The sequence below is a fragment of the Semicossyphus pulcher genome, unplaced genomic scaffold, assembly GCF_022749685.1.
Source record: "Semicossyphus pulcher isolate SPU_LCO1_2020_fin unplaced genomic scaffold, fSemPul1.0.p SCAF_14, whole genome shotgun sequence".
NCBI lineage: Eukaryota > Metazoa > Chordata > Actinopteri > Labriformes > Labridae > Semicossyphus > Semicossyphus pulcher.
This window is the reverse complement of record NW_027211648.1, coordinates 18,133,358-18,159,074: the sequence shown is the minus strand read 5'-3', so window position 1 is coordinate 18,159,074 and position 25,717 is coordinate 18,133,358. Positions and strand designations below refer to the sequence as shown.

The following is a 25,717-nucleotide window of genomic DNA, read 5'->3' as shown; positions in this document are numbered from 1 at the left end:
AAATAACCCATGTGTTGTAGTAAGTCTCTTATAACAAAGGTAAGGTAGCCCAGTCTGACAGAGCTATATCAGTGTCACACAGCCCGAATCATTGCCATAAGAGCAGGCACCACCAAGACTGGTTTCACTACAACTTGCTAAAAGACATGCACAGAGGGCATCTATTAGACAACACTTTATCCACCACACCAGACAGCTGCTTAAACATAGCAATGTGATGAGTTGTAATATGTTGTGATGAGACGTGTTTTAATTTGCTGTCTGTTGTACAAACACTAGAGACAGTCACAAGGACCACAATGCTGAGAAATGTGTAATGGCATTTGGAGTGGGAAAACTGCCTCCCAGTTACTCTCATCACTGCGAGCGGGAAACAAACAGATACAGCAAGATGAATCCTCTAAATGTAGCTTATCAAAGTGGAATCTCGTAGAGGTTCATTCAGTGGGTAAGTAAATCAACTCTACATGATGGATTCACTTAGCATGCAACTGGAATATGAAAAGGTGAGTTTGATACCAGAAGAATTCATGCTGATGTAATAAGTTTGATCCTGTCTGATTGTTTGTTTGTCTTCAGCCCTGGTTTTAGACTGCAGGACCAGGACCTTAAAAGAAGACCCCTGAGGAGGAGATACAGGATGGGGGACAGGCCCAGGGTGACGAAAGAGATGACAGACAGCCCCAAAAGGAAAGACGAGGCAACAGGCCTATGACCAGTGCGGAGGTGAAAGTTGAGGGACAGTTCTCAGGAACAATGGTAACTTGAAGAAAAATGGCTCTACTTTTTGTTAAAGTATAAAGTGCTCTAATTTAAAGAAACGCTTTTAGTTATCCCTGAATTCATGAAGTGCTTTAAGACCCCATATGACCCCATATATATAAAAAGCGACAGTGCAGCTCAAAGATGAGAAATAACCCCGAGATGCAAAGAGAGATTAGGCAAATGAGATCACATGGAAGATTATGAAAGGGATAATGGTTATCTAGGTGTGTCATGTTTGTATGTCAAGTACATAGCAAGGCCCTCTGGGTGAAATCTGTTTACCTTCATTCATGCTAAGGCATGATTGTTGTTGTTTGTTTCCCTCCAGCCCTGGTTTTAGACTGCAGGACCAGGAGCTTAAAAGAAGACCCCTGAGGACCTCAGGAGGAGATACGGGATGCGGGACAGCTCCAGGATGATGAAAGAGATGACAGAGCGAAGACCAGACTCAACGCTCCATCTAAAGAGGCAGGATCGCCCTGAGAGACGACACTCGGGACAAAGATTTAAACTGTTTTAACAGGATCATCCTGCAAAAACAACTTTTCATATATAAAATCAAATCTAATGTTTTCACTTTATGATGCCTTCATGTCTTTTTCATTATATTTTTCATCAACCTTTAAAAATAACTTTTTGAAAGCTCTGGGTGAACTGAAGAAAGTGTTATGGTATAACATTCATAATGTGCATTGTTTAAGGTATGCAGAATAGGTATACCCATCATAACAATAATTACATAAAATCCTTAATAACAATCAAATAATTTTAGTTGATACATCATGAAATGAGTCTCAGAGTATTCAGAGATGACTTGAAGAAATGTTTGACTCAAAACATGAAGAGATGTGTTCAGTTTGTAGAGACAATAACAAAAGAAAAAGCAAACGATGAAAAATATACTTTTTCTCTGCAGTCTTAAGTGGAGCGGACTGCAGCCACTGGTCCTGCATGGTTTCAAAAGTTGTAACAACTGGATGGTTATTGTAAGGGATCACGCAAAGGTATAAAAATGACAAAATGTATTTTTTAAAAATCTCAAAAACTGAAATAATTAAGGTAAATCTGAATATACACACAAAATAAAGGAAAGGAAGTCAACTAAGCAATAAAGAACTAAAGCTGTAACTTAATAAACTATAACTAAATAGACCTCGCTTCAAATGACACACGTGGGGGTTATATACACAATGGACTAGCCCAAGGCACACAAAAGGGGAAACTTAAGTGACTAACAAAATAAACATCTAACAAGCTATAAATATGCCAACATAAATGACCTATCAAATTAAACTATTAACAAGGAATGACATTTCTATGGAAAAAGCAATAAAAGTAAACAAAACAGGATGTTTTCATCAGAAATAACAAATCTCTCTCTCTCTCTCTGGCTGCTACACTCTGGACACCTTTAAATAAACTAAAACATCAAGACAACATACCCTGCCTAATGAAAAAATTGAGATTTTTGACATTGCTTCCCTTTAAATTGATATAATTTTCTTCATTTGATTAAAGTATGACACTTATTTACTTTTAAAGCTTGACAAGATTTATTGCAAATGCCTCAAGCCTCTCATAATATCAAGGCTGTATTACTACTGTTCAAACAACAGGTAACAGAAATCAAATAGCAGGTGATTATCATTTAATGACGACTATGGGCATAGCCCAAAGAGCTGTGGCCTTGTGCCAGATTGTAGGGCAAACACATAATGAGAATAACACAAACAAGAGCCAAAACGGACACAAAAAACTTTAGTTTGCAAAAGCCGTTCAGCGTTCAGATTTCCCGACTCCTTCGAATGCATCAGAAATGATCGATCCGACCTCCGTTCAACAAACGAGCATTTTAAAAGTAGTTTTCTTCTCCTCTTGAGGACAGACCTGACAAAGCTTCATTTTTACTTTTGACAAATCTGCATCATGATGTTTAAATTTCGGCAAAGGTAAGACCCGTTAATTACAATACTGTAAAAAACATCATAGGCTATTATACAAAAAACACCGCAGACTCGCAGCACAGAGAGGGGCGAAGCTGCTGTGTAGGCGCTCAGAGGGAGGGAGGTCACATTTTGAAGTGTGGAAGCCAGCATACTTTCCTGTCTATTGGAGGATATGAAGAAGGTGATACTATTTTTTTCCCCAAAAAAACGTTTTAACGTTTGAAAATGTTCAGACTGCCAAACATTAGCAGCAGCACGGTCTGTACATGAAGACAGAAGTGAAAATCCACTTGTACATGAGAAACTAAACAAATGCCGCCATTGTATATTTTCCTCTTGCACTAGGGTTATATTTTTCTTTTTTAAAGAAAGGGATATAAATGTAATAAAATATTAAGTTGATAGAACCATTAACATGGGCGCGCTTGCTAGGGCTCTTGAGGTTACACTTTATTTAAAGCCAAAACAGAGAATATTGTGGTTGCAATCCCCTTTTGAATTCTTGTGCAATAAACTTGTGATCCAATTGTGATTTATTGCTTCACAACATTTCAGTTAGAATCCATTGCAACATTTATGTCTTCATCCAAGTTACAAGATTTCTTCTAGCCATCTTTCAACTTTCACCCTCCTCCCATTCTGATTTACATGTTTATTTTTTTCTAAACATTATAAAATCATTTACACTGAGGCTACACGTCATGTGTCCCAAATGCACCAAAACAGGCAAGAGAAAATCCGCCATCTGATTAGAACCTAATAAAATACAATAAAGTCTTTATACGTGCAGTACAGACACAGTTGTGTGCTTTTACCCCTGTAAAGATGCGTCTGGTTTCAGATCCAGAGTCAACCGGATTACAGGAAGTGTTCAGTTCAACAGAAACCGCCCCGCCCAGTGAGGCTGCCCTGGGAAATAAAACAAACGCCCATTAGAATGTTATTCAAATCATCTTCAGCCAATCAGAGCGCGGAGCGTAGGGAGCGCCGCTGTTTGAATGCTCTGCGGAAACAGACAGCCTCGCAACCGATTTGACGAGCTAACCAGGGCACAATGCAGTTAGCTAGCTGACGAATTGAAAACGGTGTAAATAATATAGTTCACTGCTTCAGAAGAGACAAACGGTATTTATAAGTCGCCGGACACCGTGAAGCTGTTTTATTTTTGTTCATGCTAATGATCTAACGCGACTTGCTTATTTTAGTTAGCTAACTGCATTGCAACGGAAGCCTGAAGCTAGCCAGTCGCTCCGTGATGTAAGGCTGGTCGAGTCGTTAACATCTCCTTAAGACTGAGGAGTAATGTTATTTTTGTAGCTCTTACTTTTTCAGTCACCGTTAGGAAACCGTTGTGAAAACCAACCGTCTCGTGAGAAGTTAAGTTCCACGTGAGGATGAGTTAGCAGATCTATGTGGAGAAAGTGGTGAAGTTAGAAAGTCTCCGTGTCAGGACAAAACTTAAACAGCTGCGAATGTTAAGTTTGATCCTGGCAGAAGAGAGTAAGGGACATTTTTAGAAGGTGATTTGAAAGAACAAGACAGACGTGTAGAAATGAAAGTCATGGAGAGAAATGTGATGCGCCTGGTGGCTGTGCAGCACCTCCGCGCAGCGTTTGGGATAAAGACAAAGAACTGGAACAAAAACAAAGCAGCCAGCTGTAAGACAGCACCCAGCAGCTCGGTAAGTTCAACGAAAGCAAATGAACAGCAAAATTATTATTATTGTTATTGTTAAGTTGCCTTTCTTAAGGACTCAAAAACTTTGGACTTTAATATCTGTTATGTCAGACCACTAATCAACATTCACAGTATCAGTTTTGGCAAACTATTCTTTAGCCTGTTGAATCAAATTAGCATATTACTGAAAGCATGCCCCCACTGATGAAACCCATTTGTTCGCAGGCCGTTGTCACCCATGTCAGTCTCTGCTGATGCTTTGTTTGGCTGTTCTCCTGATTATTCACGCCATAAATTTCTTTACCAGCAATAAAAAGCCAAGTCCAACAAGACACACAAGGGCGATGTTTTCACATAAATCTTTATGGCACATTATTGTGACGTTTTTGGACATAAATCTTGTAATCAAAGTAGGAGACTTCAACCATCTCCATATATGCCATACTGGATTTAATGGGCGATAACTTTAGAATCTCTGAAGGCTCTGGTTCATCTTGTGGACTTTACCCATAATTGGCTAAGAGGAGTCACAAGGTTTTGTTGCAAGAGACTTTGTGACTTTTCAAATGAACTTCCAACTTCTGCATTCGAGGGAATGTGGTTAGAGAAATGTCACTTACTTTAGAGACCATATAAAGAATCAGGAAGTGAAATTAAGTATAATTTGTACACATGGAAAACACTGGGGAAAATGTCAACCTAAGTTACCTGCTCTATCTTCCGTCATTGTTCTGTATGTTTGAGGCCAGCTGTTAAATTGACTTAAATTTCATCTGTCTTATTTTTCTTCTTTGATTTTTCCCCAGATAAAGGTTTTCGGGGTCTCCTTGGAGAGCTTGCCGTACTATAATATGGAATGTGGCACTGTGCCGAGGCAAGTGGACGCGCTTATTTACCTCATTGAGCTCAAAAGCTATTTCTTTTCTCATCTTGTTCAGACATTCAATACCAACAACATTTCTCTGCTTCTTTAGCTTCCTGGTCGACGCATGTATGCAACTGATGGCTCATGTGGACACAGAAGGCCTGTTCAGAAAATCCGGCTCCGTCATCCGCCTGAAAGCACTCAGGGTGAGTGATGGCTGAAATTGACCCCACATTCACCGAAGGACCTTGACCCCAAGAGAGGTCTAACACAACAACCTCTTTTCTTCCCAGGCTAAACTGGACGCGGGTGAAGAGTGCTTGTCCTCCGCACTTCCCTGTGATGTGGCTGGTCTGGTGAAGCAGTTCTTCAGGGAGCTGCCGGAGCCGGTGCTTCCGACAGATCTGCAGGAGGCCTTCCTCAAGGCCCAGCAGCTCCCCACTGAGGAGGAGAGGACCGCTGCCACCATGCTGGTGTCGTGTGTGCTACCTGACAGGAACCTGAGCGTCCTGCGTCACTTTTTTGACTTCCTCAACAATGTGTCGAAGAGGTACTGTGATAACACATCATCTTCCACCTACTGTTTTAAAATGTTTTATTTTATTTCACATTTATTCTCACTTATAAATCACTGCTGTTTTTCTTTGCTTTATCGCAGGAGTGCAGAAAACAAGATGGACAGCAGTAACCTGTCTGTAATCTTGGCTCCCAACCTCCTTCACTTCGGAGACGGTACAGAGAAGATGAACAGCAACACTGAGAAACGGTTAAAGCTGCAGGCAGCCATCATTCACTGCTTCATAGAGAATGCCCACAGCTTCGGTATGAAAGACTTCAAGCATTTGAACTCCACATCCTCTGTTTGACATCGTCCTTTTAACACTCAATATTTTTGTCTGTTTGGCTCAGGTGTGTTACCACCGTTTCTTCAAGAGAGAATCCCAGCCATGCTGGGCTGCGAGGCGGGGGTTCTGTCCCCTACTCACGAAGGACTGGAGGAGCTGGACTTAAACTCGGGGATGAAGAAGAGACACAGACGCAGCTTCGGAGGTAAGACGGCATCATTAAAGATGTCTTTATTTGGTCAAAGGTTCAAAGCAAATCTTGAATTAGACGGTTAAATTCCAGCTTCACCGGTACAACCATATGAGATGCATTTAGTCAGCAAAAGACGCACACATTCAAGTAAACAAAGGGACCCAGTATGTATCACAGTAACTATAAATGAATCATTATTCTTTTGAAGTGTTTACATGGCTCGGTTTCTCATATTGCAGATATGGTCAGTGGTGCTCTGAATAAGATAAAAACTAATAGAACTCCAACAAATGCCTCGCAGTCAGACAGTCTCGGTATGTAATGTGGTCAGAGGAGCTCGTATTGCCCGTCATGTAGCATGATAATACTAAAGTAATCCATCTGCTGTGCACAAACGACAAGCCTTCTGTTCTTTGCATAGAAATCAAACTTTATTTCATTTCATATTTAATCTTCTGGTGCGCCTCAAATGCAGTTGATTCATACGCCTTGATGTGAATGACGTGAAATTCTATGATATTTTTCTGATACCTGTTGCCTCTTGTTTTTCTTTGCCTGCTTTGCATGGATCATTTTCTGCAGATTTCAGTCCGACCTGCTTATTTTCTCAGTGCCTTGGCTCACAATCATCTCAGGAATGTTTTGAAATATAAAATCATCTCCTATATTTTAATAATACTCTTTCTTTGTGATTTGCCAGTCTTTTCCTCTGCCACCCCTGTGATTGCAACCCCAACCTCAAAGCGAAAGCTTCCTTTGGAGTCCGGTCACTCTTTTGGATTCTCGAACAAGAAACGTAGATCAGTGAAAAAGAGCCTCGGGATAGAGTTACTGCCCAATACTTTGTTCAGCGGCACCTCCACTCCTGGATCAGGTATTGATGATCGATTGATGAATGGAGTACCTAGTATTGTGTTATCTATAAAGCATGTGGTTAACTTAGATGTTTCCCTTTTTATGTTGTAGCTTACAGCGCCTCTGGGGTCTTGGACGCTTCCCACAATGTCCTGTCTTCAGCAGGGAGGTCCAGAAGGCAGTCGGCTACCTCAGTAAGGAGAAAGAGCCGGAGACTTAGCAGCAGACATGCAGTCAACAGGTACACACCTTCTCTATCCAGCTTCACACAGCACCGTATTTCAACCAATACTTTCTAATGCAGAGAGATTACAGTGTGTAAATATTAGCCTTAATGTTACATGGTGTTCTTAGCTTATCTAATGCTGATCATTGTTCTGATGTGTACCCTTTTCAGAGTGGAGTCTGGCAGAGCTGGCTGCTTCTCTCCTAAAGTCGACAAGAAAGAACACGCACCACGCAAATCTCTGCGTATGCGTTTTAGCCTCGGGAAGAGCAGCAAAGAAGCTGTAAGTGTGGTCGCCCGATAGAGTTCACATTCCACTTATCTGGTTAGCAGATAATGACTTTAACAAAGACTGATAATCAAGTGCATTCAGGCATACATGTAAATAACTACATTAAAAATCTACTGTCATATTTGCACATGGGGTGTTCTTGTTGTTGCACGAGCACTTTTATTGTGTAACATTCTAAGTTTACTTTAAGCTAACACTAAAAATGAATGCATGCACGGTTTAAAAAAAAAAGAGTGAATTAATTTTATATTTACAAAATAACTTGTGTTCATATTTGTGTGGTACAAAGTCGGGGGTATTTCCTGTGCTCAGTTTTCACAGATGTTAAGCACTCAGGTGGAAGAATGTTGTTATACTTAAAGTATATAAAATATATTGTAACCTGTTGGGGGTACATTGGACGAGTGCTTAAAGGTTAAAGGTGCATGACTTTCTAATGCTCTAAAGCTATATGTATATTCATGACTGAATAAAAAGTTGTTGACCAACAAATCAAATATCCTGTTTCTTCTGAGTGATTTTTATCGTCCTCTGAAGATCTAACCCCAACGATCATTACATTAACAACTGAATGGGTAACATCTGTGGGGTCCTTTTTAACAAAATAATCCTCTAAGTTTCTGTCATCTTTCATTTCTCATTTCATGCTGGTGATAAAGGGATCAGAGTCCATCGGCTTGCGCCTTGCCACTCAGGAGAGCACCACCGGCTTCTGTTTCACTGAAGAGACTGAGTTCAGTCCCTCAGTTCTGCCAAGAAAAGCTGAATCAAAAAGTAAGTAACAAAAAGAAAAACATTTTAGTTGTCATGCAGTGTTGCATATATATTTGTTGTGATACTTGGTAATATCTTACTTTGTTTTCCAGGCTCCAAGTTCATCAGTAAGTCTGAAGACAACCTGCTGACGCCACAGTGTGACCCATCTGCCTTTGGCACCTCGTGGAGCAGGGAGACGCCCGTGTGTGGAGGATCTTTCACAGACACTCCCATGAACATGCGCCTAAAGAGCAGCTACACGTCTGAGCCAGCCATCGTCATAACGAAGCCCCCGGCGGCTGCCAGCCTTCCCAAGAAGCTTTGCTGTGCTTCTAGCGCTGAGAGCTTGGAGAGTGAGAGCTCCATCGCTGAAACACAGACCCACCCCGGTCCCACCCTGCTGAAAATAAAGAAGTCAGGCAGCGACCTCCGAGCTGTCGTACAGGACACCTGCTGCTCTACGGGAACAACAAATCCAGCAGACAGCATCGTCGTCCCTCCATCAGAAACTCCCACAGTCACAGTTCGCTCTGTGGACGAAGACGCCTTCAGGTCACCAGCTCAGCAGAGCCGCCTGGCTCCTGATCAGAACATTACCTTTGGTCAGATTGAAATTGCCGCTTTATCACCTCTGCATATTGACAGTGTGATTTTTGAGTCTGGTGTATCCTTCAGTCCAGCTGTAAAGGCTGATAAAAGTCCTCCTTGTGCTGCTCCCATCAGCAGCCACAACGGCTCCACGGTGGGAGAGAGCGTGAGAGAGGTGGAGCAGATGAACTGCAGCAGGTTGATCGATGCTCTCGACATCCACAGTCCCGCTCTGTTCACGCTGGGCGTCTCCTCTGGGCTGCAGTCCACTCCATACAAACTGGATCTTGGCCTGGGAGAAGAATTTGGCACACCTCCTAAACTCAGTATCATGGTTAGTGACAGTGCGGTACATGAAGAAAAGGAATCTTCCCAGGAGATCGGTACAAAAGTCCAAAACCAGCCCCTCTCACCTCAAAGCCTGGAGAATGAAAAGTATCGTGTTGCCGACCACATTCAACACTTCAACAGGCTCACCCTTCGTTCTCCCAGAGGCCCCACGGCCAAAATGATCCGATCACCGCTCAGGTTCCAGCGCACCCCGGTACGTCAGACCATCCGCAGGATGAACTCTCTGCTGGGAGAGAACAGGAGGCCCAAGAGAAATGTAGAACTCACCGTCGGTCAGAGTGCTCAGGTGGTGAAGGCAGTGAGCCTGGAGAGCGGCCTCTCCCCTCACCCACAACTGCAGCCCCTACAGGGGGAGGCACAGGTGGGACCAGCCAAAAAGAAACCACCACCGGTCCCACCCAAAAAGCCGAGCACCCTGGCCCGTAAAGCCAAAGCTATCGCCCTCTGTGACGTGACCAACAAGGTCCAAGCGAAGACCAAAGCAGACTGTGGTGTCTCTGATCCAGGAGCTCAGAAGCCTCTGGTACAGCAGCTAGCAGAGAAGGACATGACCCATTACAGAGGTTCACCCAGAAACCCTCTGAACCAAGCACGCCTGCTGTCTGCCACCAAGCCTGTAGACTTATAGTCCACAATCTTATCATTCCTCCTCTTTACGCAGCTCTCTGTCTGCTCGGACTACATGACATCAAACATTCCCTCCTACAATATCCACGATTTCAGGGCTTTTAATTTATTTGTAACTACGCTAGGTGTCGTTTGTGTTGCGTTAGGGCCTTAATGGGAGATATTCATATGCCTTATGTTTGTTTTACTCTAGTAAAACAAGTTTACAAACGTAGTATCAACACATAAGCCTATAAGTTTGATATTGTTTTAGACTGTAGTGTGCAGGCCAAACGATCTGAAATGTAAATGACGGTATGACTGGAAATGCTTAGATTACGTCTTACGCTTTTATTTATGCATTTTATATCTAATCCTTAGTTTTTAAAAAAACTGTTTACTTAAAGTGAAGCTGTTTCTTTTATTGCAGAATATTTTCTTACTGTCGTCATTATGATGAAAATAGGGGAAAAATGCACCTTTTGTTGGATTTTATGAGAAAAAAAAGGCCAAACAGTATTGATCGCATCATCTGTCTATTTCTAAACCATCAACCAGTATAAATGCTTTGTGATCTGCTTCAAATAAAATCAAACAGCATGTACCTCCATGTTTGTCTTCAGTTAAACTCCTCTAATCTAGGTGAATAATTGGTACTTGTTTGAGCCACAAGGGGGAGCCATACAGCCACTGCTCAAACTACGTCAGACTGACACGTTCACTGAAGCATGCTACTGTTGTGATAGAGATCAGTCATTTATTCTGTCAAAAACACGTTACACTGACTGTTGCAGCTACGTTTCGATTAAATGTTTCTTAGCTGTTTTTTTAAGCATTTTCTTTAAAAGATTTTGTGTGTCTGGTGTCTATATCATAAGACATACTACCTCATAATACTAACAGACGATATGGATCTGGTTCAGTGCACCCAGCCCGCTAGCTTAAAATTGAGTTTTTTCCCCCTGTAAAGAATCTTCAGAGTAGACAGAGAGAGGCTGAAGGTCAGAATCATTCCTTATGATTTATTCTCCTCCGCCCTTTTGGAGGCTCTCAGGTTTTTCATGTGAAACAGAATATATTGGACTTGGACAAAAGGTTAAAAGCCTCCGTCAGTGTAGCAGCGTGTTATTATCAGTGCAGAGACGGCGCGATGTGTTTCGGTTTGACTGCACATTCAGGCGCTGCGTAATGATGCTGAAGTATTGCAGAACAGTGTTTGGCTGAGGCCATGTGCTCAGCAGATTAGTTCACAGAGCGATGTTAGGCCACCAAATCTGTGATTACACATGTAATATATAAAAATATATATTAGAAATGTAAACGGAAAATCTCCCTTAAAGTTGTAACGCTTGTTTTAAACATGAGTTAATAGCTGATTTACAAAAAAGTTCAATTTTAAGCTAAAAGCAGTAGCATTTAGTTGCCAGGTTGGGAAAAATCCTTCACTTCCGCTTGATTTACCTTATTAGATTTGAATCAGTTAATCAAGTTGACTCTTTTTTTAGTATCTTTTTAACAATATATTAACCTTAGTACCTCTAATCTAGTAGCTTATTGCTTTTTATAAGTAGAGTAATAGCTACATTTACCAAGGACGTAAAAAAAAAAAAGCCAGAATGATATGACAACCTGGCAACCCAAGAGTTGCTCTTTATAATGGCGTAAACTGATTTATGAATATTAATTAAGAATTTAACAACCAAAAAAACTAAACTTTTGTTTTATTTTATGTCACCATCGGGCTAATAAAAACACTTTCACTTAACATAATTAACGAAGGCTATGGCTGTTTAATGGAGCTGGAACTACACACGCTATATGCACAACTGCGTTCTTGTAATATTCAATCTGTTTTTAAGTTAATATCTATATTTTATGCAAAAAGTTAATATTGCAGCCTTTCGGTTGAAATAGTATTCAAATGCGTGCTTTAGTTCGTGCCAACTTTTCTTTTATTGAGGTCATTCTGAGATTGCATATTCATTGTTTGCGTGAGGACCGTGAACGCCTCATTTCAGTTTTTTTAAAATAAAGATATAAGCACACTAAGCCATCCTGTTTCTTCTGATAAAACAACTGTTTCACTTTTTCCATGTGCGCAGAAACTTCAGGCCTGTGCGCTCGCAGCTCCTATCGCTCCCTCCTCCTCCTCCTCCTCTTCCTCCTCCTCTGCTGTCTGTTTTCTTGAAGTGGGTTCAGGGAAGTGTTGAGGGGCGGATAGTTTTGATTTTCTCTACATCTCGCTTAGCCAATAATGTAGAGGGAACTGTTGTGCACATCTCAGCTGGCAGACATTTAAAAGGGAGACAGTCCGGCGCTGGAGCAATTTGTATTAAACCCCCTGGCCCCCTGTCTATGGAGCGGTTAGTCTCCCACCCATCCACAGTCCCACCAGCGTACAGTCGACAGCAGTAGGTGCCGATCACCTCGGAGGGTGTCGTAGAGGACTGACAGGATCAGATCATCGCACTTGTGGCAGTGGAGGCTCGCGCAGGTGAGGGGATTTGGACGCGTTTCTCATTTAACAACTTACATTCGAACTTGATCTGTTTTATTGTTTAAAGAAATAACAAATCAGCATGTTTCATATGTAATGGTGTCACTTTGGACACGTATTGTTTATTAAACATATAAAAGGAAATATATGTTTTGGCTTCGGCTAAATACTGCGGCATTCCTTTGCGTAATGGGTAAGGTGTTAGACTTCCCCTTAAGATATTTAAACTCGGATTATCTACATTTACAATGATGTTGTTTTTGCACAAGTTTCGTTCTGCACGCATGTTTAAAAAGAAAAGGGAAGTCTGTATCTGTGCGCTTTTACGCAGCGTAAAAGCTGTGACAGCTGCGCGTAACCCGTCCAGAGTTGAAACGGTTTAGGTGATGAATTATTTTCTTCCTCTCCCTCAGGATGGCCAGCTCGACGCGTATCTTCTGCAGTATGGTTTTCATCATCGGGTTGCTTTCCTTTCCCGCGGATTCCAAAAGAAACCGAGGTTCACAAGGCGCCATCCCTCATCCTGACAAAAACAACCCAAACGAATCGGAGCAGCAACCGCAGCCTCCGCAGGCGGGCTCCGGGTCCCGGCAGAGGCAGGGCTCATCCTCACCGGCCGACGAGGTGCTGGAGTCCAGCCAGGAAGCTCTGCACGTGACGGAGCGTCAATACTTGAAACGGGACTGGTGCAAGACGCAGCCCCTCAAGCAGACCATCCACGAAGAGGGCTGCGTCAGCCGCACCATCATCAACCGCTTCTGCTACGGACAGTGCAACTCCTTCTACATCCCCCGGCACATCCGCAGGGAGGAGGGGGCCTTCCAGTCCTGCTCATTCTGTAAGCCGAAGCGTTTCACCACCATGACTTTTACTTTGAACTGTCCGGATCAGCAGCCGCCCACCAAGAAGAAACGCATCCAGCGCGTCAAACAGTGCCGCTGTATATCCATAGACCTGGACTAAAGACGCACAGACACATCTTGTGTGTGTTTATCTTACAGTCTTATTGTTGGCGGACGGGATTGTTGGTAGAAAAAAGAAAAAGAAACGCTGTCACACAGCCAGGAGCACGTGCCTGTCTCCATCTCGCAGGAAGCGTCCATGCTACAGCTGCAAGGATTCTCTTGCACAACGTGTGAACAAACACGGACTTGCAACTGTTGACTGACATTTAACTCCATTGAACATTTTACTCCTCACCACTTTGCAAAGTTTAAAACAAGCATCACTGCACGGGAACGCTGACTTGGAATGGGCACGTTTTACGCACGACTTCCTCACCCCGAGAGGACTGCATCACCCTGGTTTATTTAAAGTCACTGCTCAAAACGCTTATTGTGACAGGAACACACTCCTGCCTGTGTTGTGTTTGTATGTGCATATTTGTTTGTTTAACTGGATGTTTCCACTGTGTGGAATGTGACGGATCAGTAGCGACATTTGTAAATGGAAAATGTGATTTTATTTCAATATTTCAAGAATCTCAAAGTTTAATTGATTTCTGTGAATTTCGAAGAAAATCATTAAAGTTTCTTTTTTTTTTTAGTTTAGTTAGAATGGTGAAATGTACAGTGATGGTTTCTACAGTACTGAGATTCAATAGTTGTATAATGTACAGCCAACTTTGATGTAACCGGTTTGTTTATCCCTGTGATTAAATTATCCCTGGGAACATAAAATAAACGGATATTGGTATTTTGTGCGTTAAATATGTGAATTTACACCTGACGTGACGTAGAAAAATCACAATTTACCGCTCTCTGACTGGATGGAGACATTCATACTCAGAGCTTGGAATAGATGTCGTCGTTACGACAGTTTGATGAGAAACGAAGCGGTTACTTGTTCTTTATACTGTACTTTATGTCGCGACAAAGCTCGCAAATTTACGGTGATTTTTGGAGGGATTTTCTGCGTAAACGGCTAAAAATCCATCCAACTATTTAATAACGGAGTTGTTGTTTTTTCTTAATCAGAAAACACACCAGTATAATATAATATATAAGCCCAGTATGACTATTTGGATGTTTGAATAAAAAAATGGATGAACTAAAGAGGCCACAGGTGTAAATCTACAGTTAAAAAAATGTAACTTCTTTTTTAGTAAAGAATCGATCGATCCTCTGTGATGAACTTGAACGCACCAAGCTTGAATTACATTTTTGGATTGACTTCAAAATATGTAAATCCAGGTTCTAATTTCAGCCTGTAAGGCAAAGCTTTGGTGCTAAAACAAGCAGGCTAAAAACAAAAGAAGTACCTCTTAAACTTTTAAAATCGAAAACAAACTTTAATTTCTTCAATTTTTTTATCACTTTATTTGTTCCTGGAACAAGTTTTAAAATGAGGCTTCATCTAATAACTTCATTCTGACTCACAGTTTATTGATACTCCTGGCTGAATCATGACTCATCACATCCTCTTTGATGAGTCAGCTTTCATCCATAAATATCACATCTGCTTGCTGCACTTCTGGGCTCCTAAAATGATGAAAAGTGTGTACCAGACAAAAATGCAGAGAGGATGGTCCAGTTTGTTCGGCATCCAGTAGTTTATTGTTGAAATTTAAAACAATTCCATAAAATTACAGAGCACCTACAGGAGAGCTACTGAAGGTTACATGAACCGACACACGTACAGTCGAGGCTACAGCAGGTCCTTTGTCAGCTCTTTAGTTCCTTTTTCAAACCCTCTGAAGTAAAACATAGCAGTTATGAAATATTTAGATTTTTATACAAAATAAATGGCACAGGTGAAGGAATCTGGAGGGTAAAAAAAGGAGGTCAAGGTGCAGTTTTATTGGAACTCTGATAATGGAAGTTAGTCTGAGGTATAACAACTCACATGGCTTCAGGTGATATGTTTAAATGTTCTTGATACACAAAATGCGACCCTCATCTCTCCACATAAATGCACATAACTCAGTTTCTCCATTTCAAAGTATATCTTTCATCGGACCAGCTTCTCAGTTAAATACAACTCATAAAAATACGGCCTCAAAGGGAAGAGAGCTGACGCTTTTTTGGCTTAAAATAAATCTTTCCTTACATAAATAGACTTTTCTTGGATGTTACAGGAGCGTCGTTACATCTTACATTTGCAAAAATAAAACAGAGCTTCTTAGAAATAAAAAAAAAAGATCTAATGATAAATGTTACAACGAGGAAACCAAACCCTTGCATAGGAAAAGAGGTGCAAAAAAGTGCAAGACGTGAAAAACGCACGCAGATAGCATACCGGGGGAGCGTGGCTTCTAGCGGGCTACAACATACAGCTACAAGCAGTAAAGTGCTTAAAACTTGTGCCACACACACACAGTGTGATGTGCAGCACAGGAGTTTTACTATAATGCATATTTAATATCCGGGGTGAGTGGGTGCAGGGCCGGAACCTGTTGCGTTAATGTTTCTAAGTGTGTGTTTGTGCGAGTGCGACGGGGGCCGAGGCTCGCTGCCAGCTCCTGCTCCTCTCTGGCCGACACCCAGGAGAGGTCAGCCTGATGCAGTGCTACACAAAACAGTGAGGTGCGCACACATTTATCCCAACATGTCTTTATCTGCGCTCAGAGGCCAGAACATTTATCATAAGCTACACGGTCCCTGCCGCTTCTACAACATGATGTATTTACAAGACTTTTAATGAGCCACGGTGAATGAAAGCTATTCGCTACAGCGGGAGGACTCTGGAAGCTGATTTTTTTTTACCACTTTAAGAGACGTTTTCCCTCTGAGCTTTACATTTATATTGTGCAACACTTTTAATATGTAGAAGAATCATCTTTCTTCTCTCTGATGTAACTTCGACAGTTCAGAAAGAGATCAGGAAAGAACCCCGTGGACGTGTCAGCTGGCGCTGCTCTGAATCCCGCTGACCCCTCGAGACCTTTCACAAGCCAACCACTCAGAGGTCACGCCGCGCTGGATGAATGAGATCAACCTTTGGCCTCTCAGACTCTCATCACCGCGGCGGTGTCAGGCATGCATCCTCGCTGCAGGCCCGGCTTCGACCTGTGCAGCAGGCGGAAAAAGTGTCAGGAAGGTGGAGGAGCGTATGCGAGGACGGGTGGAGGTTAGTGGGGCAGAGACACGGCAGTGAGAGAAGAAAGAGTCCGGTGAGGTTTCGTTGTGAGGCAGGTGGTAAATGCTGCAGAGAAGAGGCCTGAAGACCAACTTTCCTTCCACCGTTACTCTCCATTTCTTCTTCTGTGGTGTCATTGCATTCAGGTTGAGGGCACGCCTGCTTCCTTCTGTCGCAGCCTCTCTTTCTGTTGGCAAGAAAAGATTCATTTTAGTGCAGACAAAATAAAAAAAACTATCTCATTTTTCTGCCGTTGGTTGATCAGTTCTTACCAGACTGTTGGCGTTGATCTTCTTAGTTTCCACTCTCTTCTCCGCCGTTATCTTCTTGATGTTTTCTTGAGCTTCCTTCAACCTATAGAGAGAAAATAAATCCACACAGACTTGGTATTTGCAGACCCCAGAGGTGCCCACTGACAGCTCGGGAACTAAATCATGAAAATAGTACTTGTGCAACTCATAAAAAACAATGTAAAGTCAGAAGCCTCTCATCACTGTGACCTTCTGAAGTTGTTTGTAAGAGCAAGACATTTAAGTATCTCCCTGGGGCACCCTGTGTCGTGGAGCCATGTAGAGTCTTAAACACACACACACACACTAACACACAGACCGATCCTCAGAGGAGTTTGCGGTCAGTGAAAGCCCTGTAAGTGAGAAGCCGTAGAGAATGACAGTGGGTTGATGAGATAATGAGGCAGCCTTTAAAAAACACTTGGCTTTTATGAGTGTGCAAACACTATTTAAAATAAAGTTAATTGTACATAAGCACAATCAGCTGGGAGACGTGTGAGCCACGGTTACCTAGTAAACAGATAAGAGAGCGCACATGGATCCATAGAGGAAGGAGCCTAAAAGTAAGATCAGATTCATGACAGCTTCTGAGCGAAAGCACCACATGAGATTTAAAACTACAACTTAAAGTGTTGCGCTGTTAAACAGTAACGAGCAGCTTCGCTCTCATATAGTGTTGATGTCTCTGAACGTGCAGAGCTTCTGCCCTTTGGGCTGCATGTCCAGCATCATGACAGTGTTTATCAGTTCTCCCATAACGCACTGTCTTTAACGGCCACAGGCCCCCGGTCCGCTCGCTAATAAAGCCAGGCGGCCGCCAGGAGGGTCTGCGGTCCCTCAGTGGAATGCCCCCCCAACATGACGCCTCAGGTCAGAGGAAACATCATAAATTCAGGCTCCAGTACTTCAGACAGAGAAACAAGGCCTCAGCTAGTTCTGTTTGCCTCCTCTTTGATGGATTCACTCTCTGCTTTAATTACTACCCAGCACCTAAACATCACAGTGGAGCAATTAGTGCTAATATGACTCGATGGTCTGAAGTACCTATCAGACTGTAAGGACAAGGACTTTTGTTATACTTTTTAGGTTTTGGAGTTGTTGAACATCAACTGACTGAAGACCAAAATATTTTAGAGACACCTATCAGGCCTGTAGAGGATGTTCCCGGTAGGTTCTCAGGGCCATCACTTAAAGGGGCACTCTTGCAAAATAACCTTGCACTTTCCTTAAAGGGCCAGTTTGACGATTTTCAACCTCAGTCCTATCATGCTATTAAGGGGGACTAATGCCATTATGGTAGAAAAAAAATGCAATTTGATGGAGGGCGCTATCTGCTTCTCCAATGGGCCAGGCTATGTAAAACGCGCCATCTGGTGGAGGCCAGAGAGCTAAACTACACTTCCTCAATCCAGGACGCCTGTGTCCGACGTCATGTCTCGTTCAAAATCGTCAGGTTTGAAATGTAGACTGCAGACCTGAAGATTTTTAGACGATCGACCGGTACATTCTCGTCGTAACAGTAGTATTCCACTCCAGCGTCTCTCGCTGAGCCGTTCCTTTCAGTGGGAGGGGCGCAATGCACGCTGGGTGTTGTAGGAATGTAGAATGGGCGAAACCACGAGCTGTTTGCACAACGTTCTCCACAGCTACGGCGCCAATTTAAAATGTTATTGCTTCTATCGATTACAGAGAACACCAGCTTTGACTGACAGCGGCTTTATCCAGGGGCGAACTGCTCCTTTAAGTTGGGAGGCTGACAAGGAGCTTGTTAAAATGGACAAATTCTTCTCAGCAGAGGCAAAAACATCCTAATATTTAGTCCTGAGAATCAGTCAGGCTCTAAAAGTACAGGACCCTACATTTCCCACAATGCAAATCAATATTTTCAATATCCTTCATTAGATTTCGGCCTTGTAAATGTCTATGCCTTACAAACACTAGGCCTGAAACTTGAACCACTTTCTTCGCAATGACATCATTAGGGTTATCATAAACTAATCTTCACGTGACCTAGAAACTAAGAAATGGACTCCAACCAACCTCTCCTTTGAGATGATCTTGTTCTGTCGTATCCACGTGTTCTTGAAGTCGTTGCAAAACTCGTACCAAAACATAAAAACGTTATTTGGGGCCACGTCCTTCTCCCCGGACTTTGGCTTAACCCCAAAGTAGCTCACCGTGTCCTGGAAACTGCAGCGGGAAACAGAGCAGAGGCACATACAGCGTTGTCTTATCACACATAAACACTTATAAATAACCTCAGACATAAACAATCGACTGATTCAGTGGGCTGTGTTACATTTACAAGTTAAAGATATAAACAGAGAGGCCAAAAATACAAGGAAGCTGAGGTGTGTGTGTCTGAGAAACACAGATAAATGGAAGGGAAAAATAGTCGGGTACGGGCGCACAACACGCACAGAAGATGATGGATGTAGAGTGAGACAGAGAGGCGAGAAGCAGAGCTGGAGGGAGAGTGTCCACCCTGCTGGGCCACGGGGGAGAGCCAGTAGCGGCGGCTCCATTATCACATTGACCTCCACGGCCTGCAGGGGAAGACTGCCAGAGGAGACGGAGACTGCCAAGAGCAGCTCCTCCAGACACACACACACACATAGACACTACTGTGGAGCTCATACATCTCCAGGAACATATTTACTGGCAGACAATCAAAGATGTGAAGAGGGTATGATATACGCACATGTGAGCCCAATCAGAGAGAAAAAGCACATCTACGTGTATAAACAGACTTTAGCACTGTTGTAGCCCAGCTCCTCGGCCTAATTCAATTGCAACCAAATCTGAACACGTTGCGAGGCTCTCAGCAGCGCACACGCGGCATGAAAAGCAGCCTGCTGCTTCGGATTCTCTCCCTAACCCAAACATGAAAGACATTTTCTCGCCCTGCCTGTCAAAGGGGTTGATAAAAGGGCGCTATGATTCAGGAGAAGCTCCCTGTCCCGTTGACACCTACATCGGCTCTGACCTCCAGATGCTAGGTGGCTTTTGGCGACGCTAATCTAAGACATGTTCACGCGGAGTGAAACGGTGCAATATGCTGCCCAGACGGCCGTGCTGAAAGCTGAAAACAAAGAGGGCTCCTGCATGAGCCTGCTTCCCATTTCCCAGTGATGCGTCATCTCGCTGTAGATCATTCTGAACGCTCCAGAAGAAATCAGCGGCTCTGGGATGTTTAGACTGACCAAACAGGCCTTTTCCAGGTAGCTTTGCTGCAGCTGGCCTGGTCTGACATGACGAACAGGGTCTCCTCTCTATCAGCTCCTCTCCTGACCCTGGGTCATCATGTCAAAGCGTGCACAAATCAAGCTTTTTCCTTTAACTCTCCTGAACATATGCAACAAGCAGATACACGCGGCTTCACTCGAAACAGATGCAAACACATGTGAGTGTACCTACGAAACATAAACACAATCAAGCAGACCTTTGTTCACCCGCGAGCGCAGCAGAATCAGCTCGTGCGCACACGCAAACAAACACACACTCCTGTAATCCACGCTATGATGCCATTGCCGTGAGAGGGTTTACTGCAGCACCCACAGCCGGCATTCCTCACTGACAGCTATAAAAAAACAGCCATTACAAAACCATGAGCAGCCGTGAGAATCAGGGAGATATTTGGACCAGCGACTCTGCATTCCTTTGTTTCCCCAGTCAAAAGATTACAGGAGTAAACTCATGTTGTTGGTGGATTCAACAGAAGGCGTCACAATATACCCAACAGAATAATAAACTAAGTGGCATCTATGAAACCAAGTCTGCATGGTGACGGTGGAGGCCGGGGGAAATTGAGCATGATGTGGGAGACGGGATCTTAATGAGACGGAACTGAGGACAGAACCAGGAAACCTCGGTGGAACCCAAACACGAAGCAGACAAATGAGGACGGCATGTTGAGGAAAAGGCATCAGAACTCGACGTGGACGGGAAACATCGCCAGAATAACTCACAGAAAAACAACACAGAACTTAAGTTGACAGATTTCATTCATGCTGTATGTCACACAAGATATAGTTTAATATCATCGTTAATCACGTTCTGTTCTCCACATGAAAAATCCTGAACAAACTGTGTCTAAAAAAGAACAAAGACAGTTTTGAAGTTTTTGCTTCACACACGTGAAACGACAGCTGGGTTCGGCTCCTGCCTCCCTAAAATCCATTAGCGATAGAGCTAATTGATGGATGGATGTGTGAAAGGTTCTGCCTGCATAAGCTCACTGCACAAACAACTACTGAATAATTTAATATGTGATTTTGCACACATTTTATATGTATCAATATCGGAACAAGGCTCAGAGTCTACAGCCGTTTAGCTTAAGCTTGCTTCAAGCTAATTGCTAGCGTGGCACCATGATCAATGGCAATGCTAACATCTGTGTTTCTATGTCAGCATGCTAGCAGAAGCTAATTAGAAGCTAATCAGGCTTATTGAATGTAGTTCTACAGATATAGATCACAAAGCATAAGCATTAAGATACTTACCTGATAATGGTGCTAAATAAAAGAGTACAGGATAATCAAAGTTATTTCCCCTGAAGGGAACTTTCTTATCTGTACTTTATATTATTATTGAACACCCCTTTAATATTTACCATTAAGAACCTGGTACCCTCCTTTAATGTAGCTCTATTGTATTTTTTTTATTATATATGTTGCGTTTTAAGTGCTTTGAATGGTTTAAATGTGCCACCTTGTGAAAATGTGTTACTGTGTCTGTATGACATATATTTGCACACGCAAGTCAGAAACAAATTTCTGCATTTTGCATGCAAAAAGTCGACAATAAAGTATTTTCTATTCTATTCTAAGTAATGACAATCTGTTCAGTTGTTGTTGATTAGGGCTATATACTGTATATATGATGCTAGTGCCAGTACGATGCCCCGTATTTCGATACCAGAACTAAAAGTTGTTCAAATATTTGACTTTGTAGATTATAAAAGAATATTTTTTATATTTTGTTTTTTAAAGATTTTTTTTAAGAAAAAGAAAAAATCCAACAAATTCCAAATTTCAGTGCTTCAGTTCAGAGCTGAACAAAAATAGTCGATTAATTGATTTTTATGATTGATGAAAATTATAAATCAGCAGCTATGTCTATATTAATCTTTAATAATTGTTTAATTTATTATTTAAGATTGATTTTTTGACTAAAGGTCAAAGGTCAGACCAGACAATTTATTGTAAACATGGAAATTGCCAGAATATTCCCTAACTCTCGTCGATATCCTGATGGGGCTTCATAAGACCCAGCCCTGCTCACTGGCTTTGACTCCGAGGCGTCTAATCTCCCCGACTCCTCCTGAGGCCGAGGCCGAGCATCAGGCAGCGCTAAGGATGTGTTGTCTATTTCCTTTATTAACGCCTGCCACCTCTGCTGCTGTTGTGTGTGAGCATCCCTCACCCAGCGCAGATGTGAGAGCCCACCCAGGGCCCGGTGAGCCCGCTGACGCCCATATTCATCAACAGCGTGTCACTTTTACGAGGTGACTCTGTGGGAACCTGAGAAAGAGCCCCCCCCTTCTCCCCTCCTGCCTGCTGCTCTACCTAGCGCCACTCAGACAGCCCCCCTCTTTAGATGAAATTAAAGGAAAAGTTCATTAAAGGCAAAGGTGCTGTCAGCCGCGGGGCCCTTTTGATCAATATTCCACCTCAAGTTCAACGCCTTCATTACAGTGGTGTCACTCAGGCACACACACGTGTCGGTCAGGTTCAGTGGATGGAGAGATCACTCTGTAGTCAGGGCTGGTTTGAGGGGCCAGGACAAACAGCGACATGAGACAGAAGAGTTTGGAGCTGCTCGCTGAGTTACAGTTTTGCAATCAGCTTCTTAATTGTTTATGGTTCCCATTTCCCTGTGTCCGGCGTCTTTCACTTTCTCCTCTCTGTGCTTTCATGATTCATTCTGCAAGTGGGAGAGTTAGGATATAAAGCAAACAACTCTGCTCTCTGTCCAAACAAGGCAAAAAAATTATCTATTTGCTTTGTTTGTCTGCCCCGCCATCTTTTTCCAATATGAAACGTTCCAGATATGATTTCTCTCGGACGGCGAGCTCCGAGGCTGCCAGTGTGTCTGACGTCTATAAATCAGATGCCTCTCGGAGAACTCTCGGGAGTCTTCTGTACAAAACATGGCAGATAAGAATGATAGGAACAGCAGGGGAGGAAGCGCGGGGCGTTCAGGCCTAAAATACAGCACGCTGCATGTTAAGGGTGTGTTGAAATCCACGTTGTTTCTGGTGAGCAGGGGCGTAAGACAAATTACAGCAAGTCCTAGAGTTAGCTCAGCGGTATAGAGACTTAGAATAGCATATATATATATATAATGGTGTTATTATTATCTTGCAAAATAACTTTACGACCAAATTAAAGTGAACAATCCCAGTTGGTTTGCAGTTTCAGTTACCTTTTCTGTGCTGCGTTGAGCCGGTCCTCTTCAGCAGAGTGCTCCTTCTGAGCTGTGGAAAGAAGAAAACCATGCTTTAGATTGACGGGCACATTGTGGGACTTAAGGTGACATAGATAGATAGAGCTTCAGAGAACTGGTCCAATGTCACCGGTGGAGTCCAGATGGGGGCGCTGTGTTCATTAGCCATAACAGTTGCTAGTTTAGGAGAAGAGAAGAAGAGGGGCTGTGGGTTGAGATGTCATTTACGCAGCGAGCGTGTTCTCCAAGTGACAGTTAAGCACATTGTAAAGTTCGACATGCCTCTGTGCGTTGACGCATGAGAGTGTGAGCGTGTGACGCCCGGGCTCAGGGCGGGGAGCGGTGGTCTGTTTGTGGAGGTGTGTGTGTGTCTGTGTGTGTGTGTGTGTTGCGACTTACATGTGCATGTTCTAAGCAGAGCTAAAGCAGGGGCGCAGGGTTTGAGCGTACAGGCTCGGGAACTGGAGGCTCCTGTGGACTCCTGCCATGTAAAAGTGTCTAAATGCAAGGCAGATGTGTGCGGCGGGCCAGGCCGAGGTGCAAGAATTTATCTAGGGCCGGAGAGAGCCTGTGATCTCAGATTTATTGCATTTTTCCAGATTCATCCTTTTTACAATGATGGGGGACCTTTCCTACTTGAAGATTTAAGAGCGGGAAGTCTCCAAAAAATTGTTCAAAGGCAGGTTTGGGGGTCTTTTGGGAGAAGGTGAGCTTGAGCCTACAACCAGCCACCCCTCTTGCCTTTACTCTTTTTTTTAACATGTATGCGGACACGGAGGTAAACCTAATGAAGGGACGTTGTGACCATGTCTGGAATAGAAGGAGGAGGAGGGAGAGAAGGGGCCGTGACCAATGGCGTTAGTCTCAGTGGGGGTCAGGCTGGCGCCTGAGGTACCCCTCTGGTGCGACTGTGTAGAGGTGGCACTGGAGCCGAGAGGGAGGGATAGAGAGAGGGAGAGAGAGAGAGAGGGGATGTGTGAAGTTTCTCTTCCTCCGCTCCCTGTGTAAACATGAAACCAGTAGTCGCTAACTAGAAAGTTATGAGATGTGCATGCTGAGAGGGATAATAAATTAGGGCTTTAAAACTCTGACACACTTTTCCAAACCGCCGCTGCTGCTGTACCTAGCAGCAAGATAACAAAGACATGGAGCGACGCAGCCGTACAGGGATGCTGAGGAAATCTCCCACTCAGTTTCCCTGCACCGTCTCTTTATTCATCTTCAGCAGAAACAGGCTCCCTGGTGCAGATTCTACTCCATCTACGTAATTCACCATCATCTGAACAAGTGCGATTTTGGTTATTGGGCTCTGACTCACTGACAACAAAGAAAGCGTGAGGATGTGATGATACACGTGTACTAACTAAGAGAACCAGATGATTTAATGGAGGGGATTTGTTTTTAATTAGTTGAGGCGTCTATTCAACACGAAAATATGTCCGTCAGGGTATCCCCAGAGGTTTCAAAGAGCTTATTAAAAAGGGAAACAAAAAGGTGTTTGTTGTTGTCATCACCGCAGCCTGATCCAGGCGGATGTTTTTCGTTGTTCTAACTTAACCAGAGCGAAGAGGGTGTCGTCGTGATGCAGAGAGAATGAAATCAGGGAAAACATAAAGTCATATTCCAGAAAGCGAAGGAGAAAACTAAATTGAAGCTGCATGTGTTTCACAAAAGGCAAAACAATCAGAAGGAAGGCAGGACTTAGCATCGATGGGACAAGCACAGGAAGCGCCTTACAAGAGAGCGGATCCCCCGTTAGATCTTGGAGAGATCATACAGGCAAGTTTAAGAGGCAGAGCACGGGGCGTTTGGGTTCACCTGCAGGCCCCGCTGTGAGCCTCTCCACAGGCCGGGGTACGGGTCAGTGCTACTCAGAAACAGAACTCTCGGTACAAAGTCTCTATCTGCTGATTCACTGGTTTACTTTGATCCTCTTGTGTGAGGAAGAAGTGAAACAGCAGAGTGTGTCATGATGCAGCTCCAAAGTTTCTCAACGGTTCATTTCGATATCTAAAATCATGTGTCAAACACATGCCTCTGCGGTCAGCCTCCGGAGCGTTTACCTGGGTGAGAAATTCACGCATTCGCTGATGAGTCACAGTTTAAGAGCCTGAGTCGCGCTTTGATGTGAGATCTGTTGCTTTGTTTGGCCTTTTGAAGTCATGGAATCATCACGAACGATGATTACACACCGCTTCCCCCCCCGACGCACGGGCAACGGCTGAAGGAATTCTGTTTATGAAAGAAAGGTTTACAAGTATTCCATCGGAAAGTTTATGTTCAAGATGTGCCGTCGCGGCCCAATTCCACTTTGTAGCCAGTGGCAAGCGCAGTTGGTTTTAACAGCTTTCAAATATTCTGTGATGCTGAACAAAGCTGGAGGAGGCTTCAGATAAACTTACAGGAACAATGCTGCGGCGGGTTTCCATTTCAGGAATACC

The 25,717-nt window shown here is 43.3% G+C and overlaps 3 protein-coding genes across 5 annotated transcripts in view; 2 read left to right on the top strand and 1 right to left on the bottom strand.

Annotated features, from left to right (window-relative positions):
* The first annotated feature begins 4,052 nt into the window (after positions 1 to 4,052).
* Positions 4,053 to 10,514, top strand: arhgap11a (Rho GTPase activating protein 11A). 2 transcript variants are annotated; one of them, XM_069662030.1, is made up of 12 exons: positions 4,053 to 4,392; positions 5,195 to 5,262; positions 5,363 to 5,459; positions 5,547 to 5,803; positions 5,912 to 6,075; positions 6,163 to 6,303; positions 6,531 to 6,605; positions 6,992 to 7,165; positions 7,258 to 7,387; positions 7,544 to 7,655; positions 8,324 to 8,438; positions 8,531 to 10,514. In XM_069662030.1, the coding sequence occupies exons 1-12, from the start codon at positions 4,264 to 4,266 to the stop codon at positions 9,985 to 9,987; spliced, it is 2,919 nt and encodes a 972-aa protein (XP_069518131.1). In that variant the 5' UTR covers positions 4,053 to 4,263; the 3' UTR covers positions 9,988 to 10,514. The 2 variants fall into 2 exon arrangements, with proteins under 2 accessions (XP_069518131.1, XP_069518132.1); XM_069662031.1 differs by having other exon boundaries at positions 7,544 to 7,661.
* Positions 10,515 to 12,876: 2,362 nt separating this feature from the next.
* grem1b (gremlin 1b) lies at positions 12,877 to 13,425 on the top strand. Its single transcript, XM_069662255.1, has one exon. It carries the CDS (start codon positions 12,877 to 12,879, stop codon positions 13,423 to 13,425), a length of 549 nt encoding a protein of 182 aa, XP_069518356.1.
* A 1,578-nt stretch (positions 13,426 to 15,003) lies between these two features.
* Positions 15,004 to 25,717, bottom strand: part of LOC138591257 (formin-like) — a 56,851-nt gene continuing 46,137 nt past the window's right edge. For both annotated transcript variants that reach the window (XM_069661792.1, XM_069661791.1), the window contains 4 exons: positions 23,256 to 23,307; positions 18,870 to 19,019; positions 16,812 to 16,893; positions 15,004 to 16,726 (listed from right to left, as the gene is read on the bottom strand). In XM_069661792.1, coding sequence (XP_069517893.1) covers positions 16,682 to 16,726; positions 16,812 to 16,893; positions 18,870 to 19,019; positions 23,256 to 23,307 — 329 coding nt within the window. In that variant the 3' untranslated portion in view covers positions 15,004 to 16,681. The remainder of the gene's footprint in view (positions 16,727 to 16,811; positions 16,894 to 18,869; positions 19,020 to 23,255; positions 23,308 to 25,717) is intronic.

What these genes read in the sequence shown, in the direction of transcription:
- arhgap11a (XM_069662031.1), top strand. Translation starts at nt 4,264, where the DNA reads ATGAAAGTCATGGAGAGAAATGTGATGCGCCTGGTGGCTGTGCAGCAC. An exon ending in AGACAGCACCCAGCAGCTCG is followed by an intron (nt 4,393 to 5,194) that starts GTAAGTTCAACG and finishes ATTTTTCCCCAG; the next exon opens with ATAAAGGTTTTCGGGGTCTC. An exon ending in CACCTCCACTCCTGGATCAG is followed by an intron (nt 7,166 to 7,257) that starts GTATTGATGATC and finishes TTTATGTTGTAG; the next exon opens with CTTACAGCGCCTCTGGGGTC.
- grem1b (XM_069662255.1), top strand. Translation starts at nt 12,877, where the DNA reads ATGGCCAGCTCGACGCGTATCTTCTGCAGTATGGTTTTCATCATCGGG.